The 11,600-nt window shown below is 37.3% G+C and overlaps 1 protein-coding gene across 1 annotated transcript in view; it reads left to right on the top strand.

Moving 5' to 3' along the window:
* The window catches only part of CCDC171 (coiled-coil domain containing 171), a 188,511-nt gene that overhangs the window by 26,346 nt on the left and 150,565 nt on the right, over window positions 1-11,600 (top strand). Inside the window, exons 5-7 of the mRNA XM_015564717.1 lie at window positions 1,413-1,603; window positions 4,473-4,604; window positions 10,603-10,749. Coding sequence (XP_015420203.1) covers window positions 1,413-1,603; window positions 4,473-4,604; window positions 10,603-10,749 — 470 coding nt within the window. The remainder of the gene's footprint in view (window positions 1-1,412; window positions 1,604-4,472; window positions 4,605-10,602; window positions 10,750-11,600) is intronic.

Here is an 11,600-nt window from a genome sequence, read left to right on the forward strand (position 1 = left end):
GTACCAATCAGATACAAATTATGAACAACAAACATGCATCTATCAACAAGTGAATCTAAGAATCAAGTGAATAAATAATCTGGTGATCATAATAGAATCAGGGACATAGAAAAGGAATGGACTGACTATTCTTGTGGGGGGAAGGGGTGTGGGAGATGCAGGGAAGAGACTGACAAAAATCGTGCACCTATGGATGAGGACAGTCGGTGGGGAGTGAGGGCAGATGGTGGGGCGGGAACTGGGAGGAGGGGGGGTATGGGGGGAAAAAAGAGGAACAAATGTAATAATCTGAACAATAAAGATTTAATTAAAAAAAAGAAGTAAAAATGGCCTCAAACTTCTTACTTGTAATATGGACAGCTAGACCATGGGATAATGTCTTGTAGTGAGAGAAACTGGATGGGAGGGGGACTTTTTGAACCTTTGGAATATATGATCCATTCAAAATACAAATGTAATTGAAAAACAATACTACGAACTATGGCATTTTTTGTTTAAGAAGTGTGTTTGTACATATTTCTCATTTGATCTTTACAAAAATCTTAACTAGGAGGCATTTTATTCTGAGAGTCAGAGTGGTTTAATCAGGTGATAGGTGATGGAGTCAGACCTGGAAGCCTTTTAGTATTTCTTTTTTAGATGCTAAAACCCTAGTGGAGTGGTATTGGTTATTGTGAAGGTAATATTAGGATGAGAGGGGATTGAGCCTAATTTTGGGGGAGTAAATACTATAGTTCTAAGGGTTGTAGCAGTGGTTTCCAATCTCAGTCTTGTGACAGTCTCATGTGTAAGATGTGTTACAACTAATTAGTTTCCAGTAGTCAAATGTCAAAATTTGTAATCTGTCAAGTCGTTTAAAAAGAGTAGCTCTAGTCTGGCCTGTGTTGCTCAATGGTTGAGCGTCAACCTCTGAACCAGGTTTGATTCCCAGTCAGGGCACATGCTCAGGTTGCGGGCTTGATCCCCAGCAGGGGGCAGTTAATCAATGATTCTTATAATTGATGTTTCTTTCTCTCTCTTCCTCTCTCTGAAATCAATAAAAACATAAAAAAAGAGTAGCCCAATATGTCAGTGTTTTTTTAAAAAACATTTTATTTATTTTCTTGGATAGGAGAAAAAGAGTGGCAGTTGGTGCTAGAGGAGCACTTAAACTTGAGCATGTCTCTGGGAATATGTCATCTCATTTAACGATAAAACCACTTTTGTGTGGAGGGGAAGAAAAGATAGAAAAATGGTAGAATCCTGGTTCTGGGACAGTGAGCTTTTCAAGAGTTTACTGGTGTGCAGTGGTTTCAGGTTTTGTCCTGAGATCATGCTGTAAATGAAATTAGCTCCAAGGCCTAGGTTTTTGAATCCTAGGGATTTAATTTATAGTTGTAAATATACCTATTATTCTTTTATATTTCTAATAGCTCAGAATACAGAACTTCAAGGAAGGGCAAATGAGATTGAGAATGCATTTCAGATTTCCCAGCAGAAATGGAAAGAAGAATGCAGAAGATTTGAATGTGATTTGGAAGAAAGAGACAATATAATTCAAAATTGCAATCAAGAATATGATTTACTTTTCAAAGAAAAAAGCAAACTAGAGAAAATTCTGCAGGTAAAATATTTTTATAAAGGAATTTCGCTATATATAATATTAATTGAGATGTGTTATACATTATTTGATGTTGTCCTTGAAAGGAAGGTAATACCATAAGGCTAGGAAAGCTGATTTCCTTCTTCCCTCCCTCCCCCTCTCTTTCTTCTTTCCCTTTAGGGTCATTTTTGCAGGTCTCTTTTGTAATATGCTTTAGAACACATGAATATGTATACTCTTTCTTTTGTGAAAAACAGTTTGAAGTCTGTGAACAAAATTTAAAAAATAAGCACATATAGGCATTTCATAAGAATATAAGGACTTTTAGCCCTTTTGGCTCAATAGCATGAAAATTTTAAATATAGAAATGTGGGTTCTAGATTTGGTCTGAATATACAATAAACATAGAAAAGTATTTATGTGTCTGATATATACTTTATTATCTATACAGAGCTCATTCTATATGGATATGATGTATAAACAATTCAATGACCTTTCACTAAAATTATTGTGAGGTATTTATTCTCTCCCAGTCTCCCCTGCTTTTTCTTCCTTTGTACTCTCCAAAGTAAAAGCATGGTTTAAGGTTGAGGTTGCCAACCACTTAGAAGTAGATTTTGAATTATCTATATTTGCCATATTTTTGAAGGACCAGTTTAAATTAAAAAATAAATATAAATGAACATAATAAAAGTGCTCTACATTTACCACTGGTGTAGATGGCTTTTCAGAATCCTGGCAATAAATCTTCAATAGAGGTAATTTTACAAAAGCACTTACTAAATAGAAAAGTTTGACACAAGCATTCCCAGACATTGTCAGCAGATCAGTTGTTTTCTTCTATAGCAATAGTCATAGCTTGTGTCTTGTTTTTTATTAGAATGGTGCCTGGCATCTATAAGGGCTTCATTACTATTCTAATAGGGAGAGTTTAGATGGTGACTGGTGCTACAAGTCCCTGAGTGGCCCTATATAACCTTCCCCACGTAAAATGTTTTGGAACTATGGGGAAAGAAGGCAACGGGTGACAGCATTCCTTACAGTCAGTCATTCTGCACCTCAAGTTACTTGAGCTTTTTTTTTTTTTTTAATATATTCTTAATGGTTTCAGAGAGGATGGGAGAGGGAGAGAGGGATAGAAACATCAATGATGAGAGAGAATCATTGATTGGCTGCCTCCTGCACACCCTTTGTTGGGGATCGAGCCCACAGCCCAGGCATATGCCCTTGACCGGAATCGAACCTGCGATCCTTCAGTCCGCAGGCGGACACTCTATTCACTGAGCCAAACCAGTATGATAGCTTTCCATTAGTGAAAGTTATAAGAGTAATCTTTAGCCCTGGCTGGTTTGGCTCAGTGGATGGAGCGTTGGCCTGTGGACTGAAGGGTCCCAGGTTCGATTCTGGTCAGGGGCAGGTACCTTGGTTGTGGGCACATCCTGAGTAGGGGGCGTGCAGGAGGCAGCTGATTGATGTCTCTCTCTCATGGATGTTTCTGGCTCTCTATCCCTCTCCCTTCCTCTCTGTAAAAAAATCAATAAAATATTAAAAAAAAAGAGTAATCTTTAGTACGCAGCTCTATGCTGTTAGGTGGATACAGGAAGCTTTCCTTCTCTCTCAGAAACCACAGAATCATTCTCTTTGTGTGAGTGGGGACCGAGTTTTGAACCTTGTAGGTTATAATATTTGGCTTTCAAGAAACCTGCAAGATTTTGAACTAACTTAGATCTAGCAAATATAGTACGACTCGGAAAACCCAAAAAGAAAAGCCAACAGTGTTTATCTGTAGAACTAGAAATTAATGACAGTCCAAACTTCTTAAAAAATATTTTTTGACTTCTCAAATTCTTTACACTTTAGAATTTCCTTATCCTGACTCCTTCCTAATCCCCTTTTGGAAATACAGTGTTTTCTGCCACATTTATATATACACTAGAGCCCCACTGCCCAAAATTCATGTACTGGGGGGCGGGGGGGAGGGTTGTCCCTCAGCCCAGCCTGCACCCTCTCCAATCTGGGACGTCCCTCTCACAATCCGGGCCTGCTGGCAACCAACCGCTCACCTGCCTGCCTGCCCGATTGCCCCTAACTGCTTCTGCCTGCGAGCCTGCTCACCCCCTAACCACTCCCCTGCGAGCCTGATCGATGCCTAACTGCTCCCCTGCTAGCCCGATTGCCCCCAACTGCCCGCCCCTGCAGGCCTGGTCGCCACCAACTGCCCTCCCCTGCTGGCCTGATTTCCCACAACTGCCCTCCCCTGCAGGCCTGGTCGCTCCCAACTGCCCTCCACTGCAAGCCCGGTAGCCCCCAACTGCCCTCCCCTGCAGGCCTGGTCGCCACCAACTGCCCTCCCCTGCTGGCCTGATTTCCCACAACTGCCCTCCCCTGCAGGCCTGATTGCCCATAGCTGCCTTCCCCTGCCAGCCATCTTTGACCACATGGGGGTGGCTATCTTATGCAAGGGTGTGATGGTCAATTTGCATATTACCTCTTTATTATTTAGGATTATTAGGGATAATCTAAACAGTTTGCTCATAGGTAATCAGGAATTTCCATATTATGTACTTTACACATAGATTTATGTGTTTTTATCTCTTTATCATATAATACATTTTGTTAAAACCTCTGAAGTTAAAAATTTCAGAAAAATTGGTTTAAATATATGCCTATGTGTGTATATATAAGATGTTCCTTATATTAAATAGGTAAGCATAGCTTCTTATTCAGGTCTATATTCTGATGATCACAATATAGCAGTTCTATTAACATAAATTGTAATGAGTTTTAACAAGATAGGTAAGGAGAGTTCTTTGTACATTAAAATTGGGGATGAAGGAAGAAAGCTACTTTTACTGATCTGATAGTAAAGCAAGATTTTATTCATATAAAGGAAGCATTGGAGAAACATCAGCAGGAGAAGAATGACACGGACTCTCATATCAGGGAGACAGCACTGGAGGAGTTTAGATTACAAGCAGAACAATGGGAAGCAGAGAGAAGAGAGTTACAGTTTATAGTACAGGTATTTTTAAAATAGTAACACAATTCCTTACGTATATCTTTTTAATGCTGATGATATCAAGATTACATTAGTGCAATAATTGATTGGCTTGCTCAAAGGGAAAATAATTCCTAGTCTTTGATGTCTGGAAGATGTTTCATTTGTAATTACATGACAATATGGGCAACTGTTACCTAGAGGGACATCTCAAAATCACATAATTTGTTTTTTTAATCCTCAGCTGAGGATATGTTTTTATTGATTTTAGAGAGAGAAGAAGGGAGATAAAAAAAAAAATCAATGTGAGAAACATCAATAGGTTTCCTCTCGTACATGCCCCTATTGGGGATCAAACCTGCAACCTAGGTATGTGCCCTGACCTGACGGGGATTGAACCCACAAGTTTTTGTGTATGGGTTGATGCTCCAAGTTACTGAGTCACCAGGTCAGAGCTACATTTAGTATTTTATTTTTCCAATTTAACATAATTATGTGAGACTATTAGCAGTCTTTATAGCCTAAAGAAATAGAATAATGTCTATCCACTATACAGTACATCTGAGACTAATACAAAATAATATTGATTGTAATTATAATTGAAAAATAAAATTAAAATGTTAATATTTAAAAAATAGAAGAAATAGAATGAGTTTTGTATTTGAAATGATGTGTAAAAATCTTACACTGTAGTGATTTTGAACTCCTTTTAAGTGGTATAGTGCAGATTCTTAATCATCTATTAACCTCTCCCCCCGCAACACAGAGATTCCCCTTCAAATAGTCCAGTTTGGAAATCACTGATTACATCTAGCCCTCTTTAAAGATGAGCAGATGGAAATTTATGATTTACTCAGATCATAGACTGAGTGATTAATGGGGGAAAAGACTACAAGTCTGCAGATTCTCACTCCAGTATACTTTGCTTTTGTTCAGAAGATTATATGTAAGTTATTTTGAAGGAGAGATAGGAGAAATTCAAGCTGTGAATTCACTAACCAACTAATTTAAATTTTCAAATAAATTTCTATCATTCCTCTATTATTTTGTGATGACAAACACTATTGTATTAGTTATAGGTGTAAAACGCTGTGATTAGACATTTATATTACTTACAAAGTGATCACCCCAATAAGTCTAGTACCCATCCGACACCATACATAGTTATTACAATACTAGAGGCCCGATGCACAAAATTTGTGCAAGGGCCTTGGCCCCACCCCTGCCTGCTGCAGCTGCAGCTGGGGGCCTCTGCTGCCTCTGCTGTGGCCCCTGCCCACTGTATGAATCTGTTTCTGTTCTGCTTGTTTATCTTGTTTTTAGATTCCACATATAAATGAAATCATTTGGCATTTGCCTTTCTCTGACTGATTTCATTATGTAGATGTGACTTTTAGTGCACTTTCTTTGGTCAATCCTATAAAACTCAGATGAAAAGTAGGTGGTTATACCAGACTTTATATTACTAAGTAATAAAATAATTTAAAATTCTGTAGAATTAGTCTTTAATTATTATGTATAGGAAAGAATAGAGGAACATAGTTTATAATTACTACTTCCATTTGTAAGGTAACTTATAACTGAAATGTTCAGAGCTTTGTCTTTCAATGTCTTGTCCTTTTTATAGTAACAAAAGAAAACTGCTTTTATTTATTTATTTGTTTGTTTATGTTTTTTGTTAATCCTCCGGTGAGGATTAGATGTGAGGATTGACCTCGTAAGCACAGTTGAGATTTAGGGATAGCTTGGAAGAAGTTACATGAAAAGGAAGTGTTTAAGAAGTTTGCCTTAAATGCTTTAGGGCAACAAGGAATATTTTTTTGCCATTTCCTGAGAAACTGTTCACTGGTGCCCTGTGTAAGCAAATGGCATAGAAAATGGCACTGGTACTGCCTGTTTTTCCCCAAACAGGAAATACCTTAATATTGAGTTTATAAAGTTACTATGTATTGTGCTCATGCTCATGCTCCTAGTTTACAGAAATTTAAAAGCAGAAAGTGAAGGTTTTGCTCCCTCCCTCTTCAATCCCACTCCTCATTTAAGGATATATAAACATATATTATTGTGTTTACATAGTGAAATTATATGCCTCAATAATACTTGATGTCCATCTTTTAATTTTCCTAAATTATTTTTGTTGTGTTTTCATGGTATTCTGTCATGTGGAAGTACCTAATATATTTAAGGAATTCCTTATTGATGGACATTTTATTTTCTTTAAATTTTTTTGCTCTAATTATAAATGATTCACTAACGTTCTTGTTTATATCTTTAAGCTGTTGTAGAAGTGATTCAGCTGTGTTTATGCCTAGAAGTATTGATAAGTATTATCCAACGTTAGTCCCAGTTTATTGTTTACAGCAGCAAACACTTTTTTTTGGTTAATCCTCACCCAAGGATATTTTCTCCATTGATTTTTAGAGAAAGTGGAAGGAGGGAGTGGGGGGAGAAGAGAAAAGAGAAATGAAACATCGATGTGAGAGATACACATAGATTGGTTGCCTCCTGCACACGGCTGCAGTGGGACCGGGGATTGAACCTGCAACCCAGGTATGTGCCTTTGACCAGGAATTGAACTTATGACCTGTTGGTGCATGGACCAACACTCTAACCACCTTGCCACACTTTTTGATTGAAAACACTTTTTGATTGTAGAACTATGCTGGCTTTGGGGATTTAGCGAGGAGAAGCTTGTCTTGGCTCTTTCAGGAGATAACCATGTACTAGATTGTGAATAGGTGTATTGATATATTTCCTAAGCTAGGAAGAAGTACTTCCGTTCTGATACATTTCTAACTCTGCTTCTATAATTCTTCAGAACTGAAACCATATTTTGGAGTCTGAGAGATATTGTTTATATGAATACATATGAAAAATCATACTTTTGGGCTATGTTTCTGGAAGATGTAGAAAGAAAGCAAATTTATTTTCTAACAGCACAATGTGGTATGCTGTAATGTTAAATGTCAGTTCTAACACAGGCCTCATTTTAAAATATTTTAAGTTCAACACCTCCCTCTAGTGGAAAGAAGAAAAACTCTCTTAACTTCCAGTGTTCTTAGTATGATTTTATTTGTTAAACACACACACACTTTTTCACTGTAAGGATCCAAGTAGCTTTTGTTTGGATTAGAAAATAAACTTTCTGACAAAATGGGAAAAATTTTCTTGGAAGGAGGCAAATTAATTCTGTATGAGATGTTTTATGGTTCTTTTTAATTTTCTTATATGTTATAATGCACCCCAGACTTGGGTTGTATTGATAAAACCATAAAATTAAAACAAATATTTGAACATATATAAAATAACCAATATCCAGTATAACCAATAAATTCCATTAAGATAGCTAATATGTACCTTCTAGATCATGTATTTGTCATATTTGCTTCAGAATTAAAAACAAACAATAAATTGTTAGATTATTGAAGACTATTCTGAATCATTTCACCCTCCCACCAAAACCCTACCCCCAAAGATGAGCATTATTTTGAAGTTGGCGTTCAGTTTTCTGTCTGTGTACATTGATAGTGTATCATTATTTTATGATTTTCTTTGTTTACAGAATATCATATAGTATGCATTTTTGTGCACCTTAACTTTTTCATTTGTTTTATTGATATTTATTCAAGTTAACAAAGTAACTCTGGCTCATTCAGTTTAACTTAGATGTATGGTATTTTATCCTATGCATATACCATACTTGATTTATCCATTACTTGATTGATTGAGACTTAAGTTCTTTCCAAGTTTTAATTATTACAGATAGTGCTTCTGTGAACATCAGGTACTTTTGTTTATGTGGGTATGTATTTAATGCATATGCAATTTAATGCATGCCAAGTTGTTCTCCCAAATGGTTATACCAATGTGAGAGAAGACTGTATTTCCTCTTACAGTCTCTTGAACACTTGGTATTTTTCAGATTTAATTTTTTTGGCAGTAAGATGTATATGAAATTATATCTCATTCTTGTTTAATTTTCTATTTCCCTGACATTGAGCATGATATGTTTATTGGATATTTATGTTTCTTTTGTGAACTGACATTTTATATTTTTTCTTTTGGATTGTTTTATATTTTTATTTATTTTTGAGGAACTTTTTATATATTTGGTTACCAGTCCTTGGTTATTAATATCCCTATTGCAAACATCTTTTTTTTTCCTTTGTGGAGACAATTTACATTGTGTTTGATGTATAATTTGAAATTTTAAGGTACTTGAATTTATCAGTCTTCATTCATAGTGCTTGTAATGTCTTACATAACCTAAAATTATAAAGAGAATATATATTTTTTCTTTATATAGCATGAGATCGGATCTAATTTTATTCTTTGCCAAGTGCATAGCCAAATGTCCCTGTGCCAGTTATTCAGCTCTCTATTCTGTTACCACTGAATGATTTATAATGTTGTCTGTTTCACATACCAAGTTCCTTTATATCTAAGGCTTGGTTCCTGGGTGTTTTGTCTGTTCCACTTTTATATCTACTTACGAATAAATTATAAATTTATTATTTTCATAGGTTTACAGTAAGTCTTGATCTCTAGTAGGTCAAGTTCCCCTCTCCTTATTCTTAGTATTTTTGGGGGGGCAAGAGGAGAATTATTCTTAGTCTTTACTGTTCCATGTGAGTTTGAGGATTGGCTTCTTGTATGCCACCAAAAAATCTTGTAATTTTGGTTGCTATTGGATTACACTGCTAGATTTATTTGGCAAAGAGTTGATTTTCTCAGTGCATATTACTTCTATTTTCCATTCTTTTATATTTTTTCTCTATTTTCTGAAGGTATTTCCTCAAGTTTATATTGCAACCTTTATATTGCATTTTTATTTCTGCTTTTGGGTTTTTAATTTCCAAGAGTTCATTCTTGTTCTTTGACTATATCTTTTTACAGTAGACTCTTTCTGTTTCATGTTTGTAATATCTTAACTTTCTATGAATGTAAGTCATACTTGTATTGAAGGTGTTATTTTTCCCTGCCTCCCTTGATTATCTTTATTTTTTTTTTTTGATCATCATTTTTATTTTTAGTGTTAACAGTTCAGGCACATAGTGAAGGTTGTTAAAACAACAGAAGTCCAAATTATCCCAATAATTTAATCTTCAGATATATTTTTCACATAAGGAAAATTTGACAGACTTGAGACCCTTAAGTAAAATATGAAAATAACATCAAATCACTTTTTTTTTGAAATTGCTTTTAGAAAAGTTATATATTTGCTTTGTTTCATTAATTTAATTAATGCAATAAATTAATTTAACTACTCATTAAAACCCAAAGTTTTAGAACTATTACATTATTCTAATTTTATCCTTGTAAATTATGAGAAGTATCAAAATTGAATCTAGTTAGTAAACTCTTTTTCCAGGATAGAGAGGGACATTTGTCAGGGTGATTGCTGAGTTTATTTGGGAAAGGAGATTGAGGTATTTAAGTAGAAGAGTGCCTGTTATTAGTTGTCTTTCAGTAGTAAAACAGAGATTTGAAAAGTTGAAAGCTAGAGAGAAAATGAAACACAGCCATCTAGTGGATGCAACTTTAAGAGCTGTACGCTATAAGCATAAGGTACCATGAGCTCTCATCAAAATCTCTCATGGGTTATTCTGAGGCATCCAGGCCAGTCATTCCTCATCACCCAAGGAGCATCGTACACCTGTATTACTAAATACTTTAAAATTTTGATGAGAGGGAAAAACATTATATATGGCAGTTGAACTACAGCATTCTGTAAAGATCCTCAGAGGCCATTTGAACTAGCATAGCATTTTAGTAAGTTATACATGTTACAGTTGTAATATGTATTAATCAGATTTTAAAAATTGTAAACCTCCAATAATGCTTCTACAATACATGTATATCCTGAAACATTGCTGGAAAATAAGTTGGCCTCTCTGGCCTATGCAAATTAATCTATTGTTCTGGTCTAAGCACAGATTTAGTTACTCATTGTCTACCACAGAATACACATTCGTCATTGTTGGCTTATACATTCTGTTGATGCAAAGTGAATGTTTTCCAGGAGCAAGATAGTGCTGTACAAAGTATGCACAATAAAGTAGAAAAATTAGAAGCCGAACACATGGATTGCTCTGACCTTTTACGGCGACAAGCAAGTGAACTTGAACTTAGCACTCAACGAGAGGAACGTCTTCGAAAAGAATTTGAGGTATACTTTCTCATTCTTTTATAGCATACTAGGGACCCAGTGCACAAATCGTGCACATTGAAAGGAACTGTGGTGGGCACAGGGGCGGCGGTTCTCGGCCCATCCTCTGCGCCCCTGCCCGCCCTTCCTGCCACAGCCCCTGGTCTCCTCTCTGCCGGCAGCCCTGCTCCCATGCACTGACAGCTTTGGCCCTGCTCGCACCCGCTGACAGCACCAGCAGCAGGTGAGAGAGGCTGGCTGCTCCGGCACCCACAGCAGTGGTTGTGAGCGGCAGCTCCAGCATTGGCAGCGGGTGTGAGAGGCGGCTGCTGGCCCCGATTGCCCCTCTGGAGTGGGGGTAGGTGGAGAAGCCCTGAGGGGCTTTTGAGGCCGGCAACTGCCACTTGCACCCACTGTGACTTTGAGTGATCGGGGCTGGCGCTGGCAGTGGGCACAAGTGGCAGCTCTGGCGCTGGCGGTGGGTGCGAGTGGGGCTGGCACCGGCAGCAGGTGCGAGTGCCAGGTGGGACCATGGCATGGGGGAGCAAAGAATTTTAAGTAACTATCAGAGGCTCGCCCTGATGACAGCGAACAGTGCCCCACCTTGGTCTGGTGCCCCTGCTCACCTCCTTCACCATCCCTCCACGGCCGATGCCTGCCATGTTCCTCACTTTGCCACCTGCTGCTGATGCCTGCCATGTTCCGTGCGTGCCCCCTGGTGGTCAGTGCATGTCATAGCTACCGGTTGTTTGGTTGTTTGGTTCTGCTGTTGGGTCTATTTGTATATTAGCCTTTTATTATATAGGATATATGTTTCCAGTCAGTAATTTCAGGTCAGAGAAAGGCTTATTTTACAAAAAAACAGGACATTG

This window comes from Myotis davidii, unplaced genomic scaffold, assembly GCF_000327345.1.
Source record: "Myotis davidii unplaced genomic scaffold, ASM32734v1 scaffold197, whole genome shotgun sequence".
In the NCBI taxonomy this organism is placed as follows: domain Eukaryota; kingdom Metazoa; phylum Chordata; class Mammalia; order Chiroptera; family Vespertilionidae; genus Myotis; species Myotis davidii.